Source organism: Homarus americanus, unplaced genomic scaffold (assembly GCF_018991925.1).
Source record: "Homarus americanus isolate GMGI-L3 unplaced genomic scaffold, GMGI_Hamer_2.0 scaffold24260, whole genome shotgun sequence".
Lineage (NCBI taxonomy): Eukaryota > Metazoa > Arthropoda > Malacostraca > Decapoda > Nephropidae > Homarus > Homarus americanus.
The window spans coordinates 1,670,319-1,686,074 of record NW_024721079.1 but is presented as its reverse complement, the minus strand read 5'-3'; the positions used below and the strand labels follow the sequence as shown (position 1 = coordinate 1,686,074).

The 15,756-nt window shown below is 36.8% G+C and overlaps 1 protein-coding gene across 10 annotated transcripts in view; it reads right to left on the bottom strand.

Moving 5' to 3' along the window:
• Positions 1–15,756, bottom strand: part of LOC121861421 (calmodulin-binding transcription activator 2-like) — a 74,238-nt gene that overhangs the window by 45,283 nt on the left and 13,199 nt on the right. For 9 of the 10 annotated variants that reach the window (XM_042359132.1, XM_042359134.1, XM_042359128.1 and 6 more), the window contains exons 3-6: positions 9,113–9,184; positions 8,049–8,190; positions 7,397–7,443; positions 1,278–1,316 (exon numbers count right to left, since the gene is read on the bottom strand). In XM_042359132.1, the coding sequence (XP_042215066.1) occupies positions 1,278–1,316; positions 7,397–7,443; positions 8,049–8,190; positions 9,113–9,184 (300 nt within the window). The remainder of the gene's footprint in view (positions 1–1,277; positions 1,317–7,396; positions 7,444–8,048; positions 8,191–9,112; positions 9,185–15,756) is intronic. The other variant, XM_042359133.1, reaches the window with a different exon arrangement.

The window sequence follows — 15,756 nt, the reverse complement described above, 5'->3', positions numbered from 1 at the left end:
ATAATTGTGAGAAAATGAACTTTGCAAAATATAATCCATGATGTATTTGTCTAACTATTGTCAGTCTATTCTAAAGTGCATAGTACAGTACTGTATAGAATACAGTACTATGCAGTGTACAGAGTATAAAAAAATACTAAGTTCTAGCACTGCACTGATATCTCATATTCATAAAAGTTCCAAACTTACTTTATTTTTGTAAAACAATGTGGTCTTTAAATTTTATATATGGAAATTATCCCATTATGTAAAGCAAATTTGAACTGGGATGTTGCTAAATTGTTTGCATATACAGTCCAGTATTACTTCCAAAGAGTTATGAAGTGGATTATGAGTTACTACTGTATACTGTATGTATAACCAAAAGTTAAGTGTTAGACATGAAATTATCATAACAATGAAGCTAGGTACTTTTATATAACACAGCTAACCAGCAAAAGTCCCAAACAACATAGTCACTACAGTACTACCAGGTAATTAATATTAATTTGTCTGTTGTCACTGGGAAGTTAAAGACATCTAAATGTAGATGTGAAGAACATTACAAATAAAATCATAAGGTTTGGTAACATCTATTATCAGCACTATGGGGTAGGTAAGTCAGTTGTACATCTCGCCTCTTTGTGAGGTACAACATGAACGTTAAAATTAAATACAGTAATGTCTCATTATGGCCTCTGCTCCACAATTATAAAATAAATATCGATGCACTGTAAGTAATTGCAGTTTTCTAGAAAACTGCAATCCAATGAAGAAAAATATGATACTTGTACACTCCAAAGTAAAAAAGGTAATAATAAATTATCTTATAATCTTATAATATATATATATATATACTGTATATATATATATATATATATATATATATATATATATATATATATATATATATATATATATATATATATATATATATATATATATATATATATATATATATATATATATATATATACTGTATAAACAAAGCTTCAATCAAATCATATAAAAATCATTAGTAAATATTAAAGATGTCACTTCAAGCTTCTCATGGCTGTGCACTCCTATTCACATTCATACATTTAAATTTTATTAAACTTCTTCTTTCAAGACTCTACCTTGACTGGTATACTTTAATTTATTCATAAAGATTTATAGGTATGTTTTAAAATATTTTACTTTTGACTTCAGCTTTGGATAGAAGTGCAACCGATGTAGGTGGGATCTGTTTTCAAGTCAAAAGCAGAGGTAAACCAAGATAACAGAGGCATGAGGAAGAGGATGCATAAGGGACTAACCTTGCTGATCTGGCTGTACACCCGGCCTCCACACGAAGGCTAAAAGAACATGGAAACACTCAACACTGATACTGGGATCACTGAGCGCACTCAAGGGGGAGTTTGGGAGGTCAACAAACTGCATCAAGGGTGATTTTAAAGTACATGCAACCATACAATTTCTTAATAAAAAGAGCAGGGGGGGGGAGGAATTTCATAACATGGGAATATCTAATATACAGTACAGTACTGTATACAAAATCATTTATTTATTGTATGAAAAATAAGTCCCCCTTGACTTTGCCCCAGTTAAAGAAGGCCACTACAAGTAGCAAAATAGATCATCTGCATAGATGAGGCCAGGTAGTCCTAGTAGAGCAAGAGTTTAGTGAGTGAGGCACAAAGACACCAACACAGTCTATATATATATACCACATTCAACACTGCCCATATGGGGAGGGAGGGAAGGATGTCAACTTCTACACTATGCCAATAGTTTTAACACACTAAAAGACTAATAAAATATCTTTTAACCACATTTACCAATTCAGAAAAAAATTAATCAATAGTTCCAACAACAACTTACATAGCAAATAACAGTAGAGTTTAATTTTGTCTTTAAACAGCTTTTGATTTTAAGTGGTTCTGCTGAAACTGATATGGAACAATACGTTTTATAGTCCCTCCGTCCAACCCAAACTCACTCAAGGACTGCTGCTCATCACAAAGACAGCCCAAAGCTTCACATTAATACTGCTCAAAGCTTACTATAAAAATCATATACAGTCATATTTGCAGAAATACAACAAACAAAAATCTTCAGTGATATTTTACTGAAGTTGTAAAATTTCTATAGGGTTGTATCATCACACGAGTCATTTAGTATACTGTATAGACTACCATATGGGAAAAGAATATATTGCATGCCATTACAGCAAATTTAGGCATATGCAAATTTCTAAATATATGCTCATTGTACTGTACAGCAATATTTATCTGGTTCTCCATATTGCTAATCATATAATTATCCTACATCAAATTTTGCATTGTTTTCAAGTCACTCAATATTCGTTGATCTTTTTACATACTGGCACATATGCAACTGCAAAAAAAAAATCGATGCTAATGAAAAATATAAGCCTTGAGCAGTTTTTGCAGTTGATGTTAAAACTCTGGCACTACCCAGTCTAGAATATACAAGATACTCCCCAGCCTGAACATACAAGATCACTGACACTCCCTAGCCTGAGCACACAATATTTCTGGCACTACTCAGTATGAGCACACAAGGTCGCTGGCACTGACAGCATGAGAATGAAAGATCTTTGGCATCACCCAGCCAAGTACACAAGGTTTCTGACACTATCTAGATTGAGCATACAAGACCTCTGGCAATACTTATTCTCAGCATACAAAATTTCTGACACTGCCCAGCCAGAGCACAAAAGATCTCTGGTAGCACTCAGCCCTAGCACATAAGATTTTCATTACCCTATATAATATACAGTATGCATCAGGTGATCTAAATCATTTCTGACTCCCTCAACAACCAACTGCTATACACGACACATAAGAATACTTCCACGAACTGAGCCTTATGTAACCTCTTTTTATTTATCATATTACTGTCCCATGTGTACTGTTTCATCCTAGTTGAACCTCATTTACCCATATATGTTAAACCATTAAACCTAAACTGAGATTTGTGTGATCTCTACTTTGCACCTCGGTCTCCTGTAGCATAATCAAACTTCATATACAACTATTTTAGCTGACAGTAATGCACACCTTTATCATCTAATGTGAAACTCACTTAGCACCCTTAATTAACCAACACAAGGAGTCAGTATTCTGAAAATTATCTGGACTCTTTTATTACCTGACCTAGTCCTTGTCTAGATTATTTACACATCTTACTTTAACCACAATCTCACAAAGACTCCTTCACTTTCCTATCCAAGCATTATATAATTTTCACCATTTTCTTTATGATTCATGAAATCTACATCAGAATCAGAATCTAATGCAACCTTTCTAATATCCAAGATGATGTTCATATTGCTTCTTTCATTACCCAAAATCAACTTACTGCAGTTGCCTTCATTATTCTGAATTAGCTTAAAGGAAAACTCATAATCCCATCTAAATCCTTTTGTAGTTATCATTATCAAGACTTACTGTACACTATCCTCCCTGATCTTCACTAAGTCTTCATTACCAAGTATTTTTGTAATTTTCACTACACTAACTAAATAGTCAATCATGAACAATATCTTACCTGATTCTCATGTAACCTATGCTGTATAATTCTACCTGCACTTGTGCAGCCACTAGATACTGTAATGCCAAAACATATCACAATGTTCTTACTCTCTCTGAACCTTACATAACTTTCATTATCCCCTTTAAACTTCAAATAAAACCTATTATCTTACCAGAACCCAAGGTGATCTTCAGTGTCCTACCTGACCCTCAGATAACCATCATCCTACTCAAACCATATAACTTTATCATCATGCCTGACCCAAAATATTTCTAATCCTACTTAACCTCATGGAACATCCATTATCACACCATAACTTCAAATAATATTATTTATCCAACCTGAAACTTCAGCAACTTTAATACTCTACCTGAACCTCTCAAATATCCAACTTCCTTACTTAACCTCACATAATCTTCATTATTCTATCTGAAACACAAATCTTCACTAGACTAAATTTAAGCTAATAATCTTTATTATCCCCTATAACCTAACATAATCTTCATTATCCTACCCGAGTTATATAATTTCCATAATTTATGATTTTATTATAAATAATAGTGGAATTAAATTTCTGGCTTGCAGCATGTGTTCAATGCTACCATACTACATGTGAGCCAATAACACTATTCAGTTAGCACATTATAAGACATGTAAATTTGCAGGTTAAACGCAGCTATCTAACTCGTGCTGTAAGAGGAAATTTAATTCAGCAAACATACTTAGGTATTTACAACTTGAGAGAGAAAAGCACATTTAACAGGTATAAATTTTAGGCTGAAAAGTGAGAGAGAACACAACTAAACACAGGTTAAATATGACTCAAAGGCTTATGAGAGATCAATCAGTCAGCAATAGGGCATTTCCAACTGCAATACTGCACAAACTCTTCTTCTGAAAACTGGTGACACAAAAGACAAACCAGAACTTAGAATATTCAGCTGTGTTGATGTGGCGAGAGTACTTACAGAAGAAGCTGACAGTGTAGAAGAGATTTTTATTATATTTAAAAGTAGGCAGGGTTACATTTACTTAGATCATGTCTAATATCTAATGGGATTGCAGAAAACTTATCTATCACTAAAGCTCTTCGTTTTTTATTTAAACTAGAGTATAACATTGTTCTCCGATAAGATTTTTTTGTATTCCTCTGTAGTTTTGTGGTCATTGAGGAAATGACACTTGCGATATTAATTTAGTCTATGAGAAATGTCCTTCTTGCATCCTCTGTGGGGTATAATGATTAAATTACTAGACATGAAGTACAAAATTTAAAAGAAATGACAGGTTGATCCTGGAAATTCCATTTTATGACCTAGTCGGGACAGGGAGACTTGTGGATGTATGTACCCAACATGTCTATGGGTTAGAAACCCAAGCAAACCCTCGACAGCTGGTACTAATTAAACAATTAGTAATATCTGACATTACAGCCACAACCCTTAAGAAGGGGCATTACAAGTAACAATTACCAAATAGGGCAAATAAATTTCAAGTTTTGTTGTCAAAGTAGCCAGCACAATCTTGCCTCTCACTGTTCCTTATCAACCATATTCGACTTTCAGGAGCCAAACACTAGTCCAGCTAAACTTCATGATTCTGTACTTAGGAACCTCTGCAAAGGAGATGATATACAAGAAAAGTCCATATTTCACTGCCAGAGTAGGTTGACCTGTTAAAACACCATCCTTGGTATGTGGAACAGATGATACCTTTAAATTCTTCATGTCCTAGAGCCAGTGTATTATAAAATTTATTGCAATCCAGGGTTCATTGTCACATAAGATCCAGTGTGTCCCAGAGTCCATTGATATACTGGGTGAAGTGCATTCTATGGTCCTTGGGCAGACAGGGTACAATTTGCCCAAAGTACATTGACATTCAGGGTTTTACTTTCCGAGGGTCTGTTGGTGCCCAGGACCCAAGGACTCCAGTACTAGACTCTGTTGGGATATAGAGACTAATGTGTTAAGAGGTCCATTGCCATCCAAGGTCCAATGCATCCCAAGGTCTGTTGGCACCAAGGTATTGTTAACTCAGTTGTATTGACATTAATGATCCAGCATCATAGGATCAGTTGTCTTAAAATGGGTAAAGACTCCTTTGAGGGTAGCTGCTCCAGTAGAGATTGGTAGCTACAACAAACCCAAAGCTCCACGTCCTCACTCAAAAGAGAGGGACACTGTTGCCTGTAACATGAAGGTACTGTAATGATGGCTAAGCCTAAGTCACAGTTCCCATACCCCAAATCAATAGAAGGGAACATGATGCAAAAACTGCAACAGTAATTGTTGACAAACCAGATCAACCCCACAAACCTGTACACTAAAGCACTGTGAACAGAAATCAAGAATATAAAAAGAAATAACCACAGAAGTGTCAGAACCTAAGTACAGTAATCTGAAGAAAGAAAATTGGCAGAGGGTCAAATACTGACAGGAACCAATGCTGTGACAAACAATTTTTTTATATACTGTACATGACAAAAACAAAATTAAATACCTATGTAAAACAGAAAATAGTTATAAAAGGGACCCCAAAACCCACTTAAAAGGATACATTTCCATAGAAAAAAATGTAAAACATTTAAAAAAAAAATCAAAACACACAAAAAAAAAAAACCTGGAGCAGAACACGAAAGTTCACTCAGAGATGATGTGTTGTGCAGGTTGTTGCATATTCACATGGAGTTAGTTGGTACATATTTGCTGGGACAAGAGTGATGAAGAGAAAGGAGCCTTACATTTGGTAAGCATAATGCTCATAGTGTATCCAAGTAGAGGAATGGGGTTATTTTTAGGGAAAAGTGCCACAGGAAAGTTGGTAAACTGGTGCACTACTGCTCATGGCCTTCAGAGAGATCTCATGAGTGTTCACAAGGCTGTTTCCATAACGAGAGAAATACCGGTACAGGTACTCCTAAAAAAATTTACACAATCTTTGAAAATAGTTCTTGCACTCTCAAAATGTATCTTATTTGTGATTCATATTTTTTTATGTTATTCATGAACAGAGAATCAATTTCAATCTCCTGAAATAGAAAGGAAGAGACTTTTCCTGGGACAAGGGTTAAGCTAAAAAAATCCAAGAAGCAATTTTTCTTTACATGGAGGTTTACATCACGATAGCCAGCTGATCTCTTCATGACTACCAATGCCACAAAAACAGATAATTAAACATCTGATTGTTCTGGATTATCATCTGAACAGCGAGAACCCATTTGATTGCATCCATATTAACAAAATAAACTTCAACCTCCTCCTACCAAAGTATAAAATATCAACATTTTATACTTATGGTGCCATGAAGTTCTTTTGATATTTCGAAAAGGAAAAAAGCATCAATTAAATTGAAATACTGACAAGTTTTTCATAAAGTACTGTATAATGTAGGAAAACTACAAAATAATGAAACAATGCTCTGAAAATAACAATGTTGCAGTGGTTTTACCATGGTAGTCATTTAAGATGTTTGCTACAGGTACAGTAAACAAGTGACCAGTTTTAAGACGAACACAGTAATTTTAACCAGATTTTACTTTACTGTCTCACGGAAATTGTATTCTCTTTCTAACAGATCCACATTCTTTATGTGCTACATGAAGTTTGTTCAGATATGTATGTGAAAAAATGTGTTCTCGATTATTTGAATTATAATGAATCGATGTCATTATATTACCTGAAATTACTGCAGTATACGTACTGTATAGTATACTGTACACAAGTATTACGGTAAGTGATAGTGTATAGTCAGAATTATCTCTCACCACCAGCATTTACAGATCCTCAAGTTCCTCTAAATACAATAGCCACTGTGTTACACTCCATAGTACTTTCAACAGTTTATACTTCACACAGACAAAGCAGGACATATTTACCGAAATCTCTAGTTCGTTGTTGAGGTCCGGCTCATCCTCGCTGAAGACTGCGGAAGCCAGGGTAGAAGAAGCTCAGTAAACACGCCAACAACACTCCGATACACTTTAATCTTTTAGCGTATTTAAGTAAAAGATCTAATCATCTATCAAACTTAGAACTTAAAAACAAGCATTTGTAAATTACAAATACAAGTAATTATTAATTGTATGAAAAACTTCACTCTTCTAAACTACGTAATGCATTCTAGTGAATCAACATAAGTATTGACAGACTGATGTAATTAATACAACTTGTCAATGTATATTTAGAGTTACATAATGGTCTCAGAGCCACATCCATGAGATACACTTAAGTCAAGAGATGATTTCATGAATCAGTACTACAAAACTCTGCATGAGAATAATAATTTTATCCTCTGCCACAGATTGGCTTGTTAGCTGCTTGGGCTAATATATGCACTTAATGTAATCATGAACATTGATCACACAAAATGATCACGTACTCCAGTGTGAAAGAAAGCAATACACTCCAGAGTACCTAGATATGGAGTACTGATGCATGAATTATCGCTCAACTGTGGTGCATTTCTTAAGTGCGGCCATTGGAGTTATAAGATGGTGTAAGTGGTAGTTAAAGCAAGTGCCTACTGACACATGGGTTTGAGCTGGCTGATGAGCTCCTCTTTGGTCCACTCCTTTTTATCTGCCCAGAGGGAGATGCTGGAGGCCATCACCAACTTGTTGTCATCTGGGTAGGGCACGTTCAGGTAGTGCACCAGGACAATGTCAGGGTTCTGCAACATAATGTGAAAATAGAATTGTGTTCCTAAAGCACCTACAGTATGCCCTCAATGGCTACAAAACGTCATAGTACAAAAACTGTGTAATAAATGGAAAAAATAAATAAATAGATAGAAAGCCTGACAATGTATACTAAGCATGTATAATTATATCGTAGGTAATCATATAAAAATGTATAGCTCAACACTGTAATTTTTATGTAATCCTACTAAGAAACTTGGGTGGGACAGAAGTGTACGTATGTAATACAGATGACCATACACACAAAGGGACATGTAATAAATCAGAAAGACCTTCACCAAATAGTAGACACCCATCCATAATTCCATTCCCTAACTTACTGCCACATCAGGATATAATTGTACTTCTACAAAATTTATGAGCCAGCTATCAAAGTAAAATTATGGTATAGTATAACCATGAATAATGTAAATTCCACTGTTAAATGTCAAGTAATCATTGCTGCACTGTGGTGTCTGTGTCTATATGTGAGCTTTATACAGTAGAGTATGCTTGTAAAGTCACAGTTCTCTCTCTGATCGAATATATATGTAATATGAAGAGTTTGATTTATTTTTTCACTCAATCTGTACAATACAAGTCTCGACATTTATATTAATGTAGTATATGGTAGTTGTCAGTAGTGTACAATATTCTGAACACAAGTAAAATTTAATAATCTAATTTTCTTTCATGAGATATTTACAAGTGAGTGAATTTAGTACGCTGTACTGTACAGTACTGCAAAAACCATGAAATACTCTGAAAGTGGTTAACACATAGAAAATCGGCACTGTACAGGGTACTGTACAGAACAAACACTTAACCTAATTACAGCCCATTTTGAAACTTTTATTTAGAACATAGCTGTTCTTTACCTCGAGAACAGCCCATATCCATCTGAGAGAGACTTACTTGCAAGAGCCAGTAGCACCTGCGATGGAAGGTGGGCAGGATGGCAGAGTGCACATAGCACCCATAGATGCACTGAAAAGAAAAAGGAAAATTAAAGTATCTATGAAAATTCCATTGAAAGTAGTATTATGTAACTTTTTATATTAAAGGAACTTGTTACATTAAAATAAGTTCTAAATATAGCCTTCGATTAACATATAAAACACCGATATTATCTACACTTTTATTACTTTGGATGAACATGTAATGCTTAGCAAGTTTCAAATCCTTGTTGATCATAAAGTAGTTTTTAATTGGAAATGCCAATGAAGAATCAGGTAAGTGATGTCAACACAGGGCCTTGTTGCATGTACAGTACAGAAAAATTTAATTCTGACCATGGTGATGATAGAAAAGCCTACGGTTTCATTGCACTATCAAATTGGTTGTAAAGTTATAAAACGCAATGAAATTATTGTTGGACAAGATGTAGAGGGTGAATGCTGCAGGGTGCAGGTCCCTAAATATCAGTAGTGGTGGTGAGCAGGATGATAACATACACGAGTCACAGTGACGACAAGGGTACATAAACAATTTGGGAAAGTGTGTAAGATGGCTGCCACCAGAGCTATAACCCGCGCCCGCTGCCTCCCTTCATATCATCATATGTCCACACCGCTGTTTATTGTTACAGCAACATGCTGTGAAGACTGGAATGGGAGGACAAGGTAGTTCATTGCTAGCTGCAATAGCTATGGAAATTGGCGATCCAGAATGAGAGAATTTTAAGTACCGGTGCGGTGTGACACTTGTAATCTTGAAAGTAAAGTTGTGACAACGATGTAAGATGACTGAAAGGTATTATACTTCCGACAATCATGTTACACGGGGCACTCGTGAAGGTCTTTGATGAAGAAAAGGTATGCTAGCTCACCCAAATTCTTTAATTCGGAGTAAATACACTACATTTTACACAAAGATTCTCTTGGATTCAGAATAATTCTTGAGTAAATCAATCATCATACATGGGGATAGTGATTTATCTGCACCTGTAAAATGCATAACTTTCATGCAAAATGTATTGAAAAATGAAGTATCGAGTTGGGAAAAGCACTACCTTCGTTCCTATGCGTGAGCGTATGAATGATGAGTCACCAAATGCGTCAAGTAGCCCTTGCAGTGTGAAACTGTGAACACATCTGCCTGATTGATACTAGTCGATCTAATCTCAGTCAACTTCACCCCACACTAATCCAGTCCCAATCTATATAGCACAGTATAGTTGCTACACCCACACATGGTAGGTGCAGTTTGTTAACTCAATGTTGCTTGTAAACTCGCACCAAAGAGTATCGGTGCAGGGTGAGATCGACGAGTTCCGAAACGATACATGTACACTGTGATATGTCGGGAAGGTTGGTAAGTGTATCCTCATAACACCCCCCCTCCACAAGGTGTTGCCATATGGCTGACAATCAGGGCTGCCAACATACGGCTGGAACAACTCGCCTTTCCCAATACCTATCGTCACTGGTCTCAAATTGTTCACACTACAGTATGCACCGATACTTTTTGTTGCGAGTGTACATGTGAATGTGATTGTCCTCTAGAGAAACAAGCTATAAATGAATTTGATATGTTCATTCAAAGGCTGCTTTCATATTTTCAAGGGTCTAATAATATTTAAAATGATCTGAAATAGACATTTCAGGTTTCAGTATATGAATAAGTGTTTACAAAGAGTAATTCCATTAGCACTGCACAAGACGGGAAAATCAGGAACGATAAAGATAATAAACATATGTCCTAAACTGTCAACTATTCTCATATTTGTTCCACTAATTCTTTGCAGCTCTAATAGGAAAGATTGTGACTGCAACTCTGATATAAATTTACAAGAGTTTCCTGTTCTTGGAGGGTACAGCACAAGAGTACAGTATAACCCCAGATATCTGGCATTTAACCATCTGGAACTCTCAAGCAACCAACAATTTTTTGGTGGGGTCAATTTCCAGTAAGTAAAGTCTATTCGCATTTAAAAAATTAAGAAAATTTGTTTGAATTTGGTGCTGCTTCGCCCATGGTTCTACTGGCCACTAGAGGTGCTGTGTGCATCCTTCAAGTTGGCCAAACTCAATGGGCACTACCATCACAGTGCCCTTAGAGAAGAAAAACATTTTAAAAACAACAAGCTTACTGTCTAACACTTATGGAATAGATCAGTTTTCAGCAGAAGTTCCATACATTTGCTTTCAAGTTTAAACTAAAGAAATTAATTAAATATATATATATATATTCGCCAGCAATCCCAAAAGTATCACATTGAAACTTCTCCAGGTGTGATGATAAATGGCCTTTACATACATCGATCCGGCTTTGCCCAATTAAAAGCCGATACACTGATGATGATGGAAGTTGCCGACACTGAAAATGGAGATGTGATTATAACGCGCGAATAACTTAGCTCAGCGATCTTCCCTCTCAGCAACTGATGTGACTCTTCCCTCCACCTAACTTTCCCACTAACGTTGCCACTTGTTCAAAAATTAAGTACTATAAGATACCAGCTACGTTTCATTGATATTTATTATCAGTATGAAAATATAAGCATCATGAAAGTTTAATTCAGTCACTGTTAGAAATACAAAAATCATGCTTTTGTGTGCTAAATTGCCAGCCAGTTAATGCCTGCCTTAGAATTGGTGATACTGTACAGTAATACCATTTGTGAGAGCTCAGTAGGAACAACTTGCTACTTGTTGTCTCACTTTGTCAGTTTGTCATAAACTCGTTAGAGGAATATCACTTAATATTCGATTATCAAAGGTAATATGCAAAACTTGTGGTTGTTGAAATTAACATAACATTACTAAATGATATTATAATCAGCATATATGCATATCCAAAAACAGAGGACATTTTTCTGCACAAAAATGGATAATTGGTTAAATACAATTATTGTTCAGAATCTGTGACTTATTAAATATAGACGAGGGTGGATCATAATACATTTGTATCATCATACCTAACTGATGGAACCACAGCAAAAAAAATATTGTCTTAATCCTCCCATACTTCTGTCTGATGTTGTGAAGTGCCAGTTTTGTCGCGCCCCACCCACCCACCGAACCGTGACACACACACATGATGACCACCAGTTTTATCATTCCTCATTGCAGTCATTATGATGTCGTATTTTCCAATCAACGAATGAGGCAATATTACTGCTGACATCTCATTTATAAAACACCGTAATCACATGCAGAAGTCCCAATCTTTACTAAAGCATATTTCTTCACCTCTTAAGAATAAACCAATTGCACACTGACTGAACAAAGTTTTTTGTTTTTTGTTTTTTTTAGAACTTTATTTACAAAGTTTGGGGTACAATTTGCTTATTCTGAGTAATTTAGTCAGGTCTTGACACTGAGGGCATTATCACTTCTCACTGCCACGCAGGACAGAGGTTCATACACAATGGGGATAATAGTATAGGTCATATTCATGAGGGTGCTAGCACTATTCACTGCCATGCAGGACAGTGGTTCATATACAGTATAAGTCATTCTAATTGAGGACTAATCAGTGTGGGCTAGCAAATTTAGGATAGACTTCAAAAATGTTTTCAAGCACTCCTAATTCAATGTAGCAATTACATAGTTCATGATACAAAAAGCCAGGTGGCCTGAAGTCTTTGACAGTGTCACATTCAATAATATAGTGTTCTATTGTATGATTTAAAGGTTCATCACAAGGTTTACAGGCCGAGTGTTCCGGTATGGGTACAGGTCACTAACTTGCCAGATGTGTCTGTATCCTTACCTAATTCTGGCTACGACTCCATCACATTGGAAAAAGAGTTGTCGTAACTGCACAGTGATTGGAAATTGTTTTCCCCTAATATAATGGCTGGAAGAAGAGCATTTTTGCCAAGTTTTGGCTATCACATCATGTGGTACATTACTAATTCCAGGACCAATTTACTGAATGCAGTACAGCCTAACGGTTCTTGAGGTTAACCATAAAACTGTTCAAAATATCTACAAAATACTCGTCTTGTATCTTTAGTGTAATAAAAACTCAGTCGAAAATTTGATGTGCCAGATGGTTAATGTCCCTCCTCAGTTTATATAAATGTGATTAATATTCTTGTTGACTGAGTAGGTCACTGCAATTTAAGAGGTGATACTGTCATCCAAGTTCGGCAATTAACTACTTTTTAAAGCAACAACCTCAAGACTCACGCATGTAACGTATACATACAGTATAAGAGAAACAACCATCCCCTGGGGCCCGGCCTAGTGACCTCTGCAGTCCGGCCTACAGTGACCTCTTGGGTCCGGCCCAGCGACCACGAGGGCCCGGTTTAGTGACTACGAGGGCCCGGCCTAGTGACCATGAGGGCCCAACCTATCGACCACGAGGACCCAACCTTTTAAATCTCTTGGAATGAAGTCTCCCAGGCAGAAGTTTTGATTAAAACTTCGCTCTACAGTAGTCTAGACGTTAGAGCGTCCACCATCACGGGGCGTAGAGAGAGTCAGACTCTGTGTGTGTGTGTGTGTGTGTGTGTGTGTGTGTGTGTGTGTGTGTGTGTGTGTGTGTGTGTGTATTTACGTGTTGTGTGTCCTCAAGTGGTCTGAGTATACTGTATGTGTGATTTGAGTGTGTGTACAGTATGTGTATGTATACATGTGTAGTCCAAGGGTGGATTCCTGTGGTCTGTGTGTACCTATGTGATAAAAATTTCCTTAATTTGTTAATGTTACTTATGTGATGATTTAAAATGTCATGTTTTGGAAGATACTGTTTTTGCTTCCGGGTATTTAGGCCACTACGTCAGCAAGTTACTTATTGTCAAGCTGGACTCAGTTATACAGTACGTCAAAACATGTTATTAAAAGAGAATAGTCATAGTAAGCTTGATAGGTAGGGTTTTTAAATATAATTTATATGTATATTAAGCTTGTTTCTTTTTAATTTGATGTATCAATGTGAAAGAAGATGAAGTGTTAAACTAAAGAGAATACTGTACTTATAAAGGGGATGGGTGCCGCCGCCACGCCATACCGGGTCATGGGGTGCTCGATGGTAATTTCCCCTCTATTTATTGTTACGGGCCAACATTCTCAGCCACACTGAGTCACCAGAGGTCACCCCACACCAGTGTGTGTATGTGTGTTAACACTTTAAAACTATTCCACGGGAAGGCAGATACAGTCGTGGAAAGACACGACATACATACATACATACATACATACATACATACATACATACATACATACATACATACATACATACAACAGCGATCCACAACAAACGTTCTTCCGGCTTCCGGCTGAATTTATAAAACGCAATACATAATAACGAAAAGACAAATATACTTTTTGTTTAACCACTAGAAACATTGTCATGAAATTTATACGTGTAGCGCATATTTTGTTAATGAATATTCAAGATCAAACTCGTGGGCGACAGTGACTGGTATTGGCGTGCCTTAGATATCTTAGATAACACAATGAGGTCCTCAACTTGATATACAACAATGAAGGTCTTCCCAGGAGCTGGCTACTTACGTACTATCATGCTCATTGGTAATTGGAAACTCAGGTTACCGTTCCGCAACTGATATGTTAAATAAACAACCCACAACAAAGGCCTGGGTGATGACAATACCTTTTCACCAAAACTCGGTGAGGTCTGAGCAGTCGTTACTCCGACAAACCATTAAACCGACAAGAGTGAGGATCGTTACGGGCGCCAATGTCTGCCTGGGTCATATTCACGACGGAGGCAAGAACGGTAAACAAAAGAAAGATAAATGTTAAATAACCAGGGAAAGGAAGAGCAGAGAACGAGACACTACCAGGAAGCAACCTTTTGGGAGTCCCGGGGAGGGTGAGACAGGCGCTGCTGCTGACTTACACCTTCCTCCCGTCTGGCACTATCTTCCTCCCATTCGCCTCCATAACAGTACATTTTCCCACCATACACTCTGCTGTGTTTCTTCACAAGGTGATACGCCAAAACTATTCTCACTTCTCATCAATTCTTTAACAGAATGAGTAACACTTATGCTGCCTTAACCCACAATTCCCAAGCTCAAGTCGTATAAATTATTTCAAACTAGTGACAATCATTTCACTAACACAAACGAAAATAAACAGATACCTCGACGAGAACGGATTCCTCCCCTAAACCAATTTTAGGTTAGGGAGGCATTACAACAAGTTCTCAAGCCACACACACAAGACCTCATTTCCATTTTTGTACAGTAACTCGCCAAGGGCCAAAGAAATCGTGCCATTTTGATTTTTACGGCGTGGCACGTTTGTGGTTATGGTTTATTTGTTTGTTTAGAGGCCATACTTGACACCACACTCCAAGGTGACACGTCTGAGTTGTGTATGAGGAGGAGGGATTCTTGAGGGAGGGAAAGAGAAGAAAAAAAAACTATCTCACTTCCTAAGTCAAATTTTCATGATCGCTGACCAGGTACACAAGCGACGGGAGGTGTGCTGACGTATAACTTGATCCCACAGAACGAAGCTGCTTTGATAAAACGAGTCACTCCCCCTTTGTCGCTCCCCACTCCTGCGTCTTGCCCAGTGGCCCACTAACCCACCATAACCACCACCTTCACTACCATCACAATTACTACTATA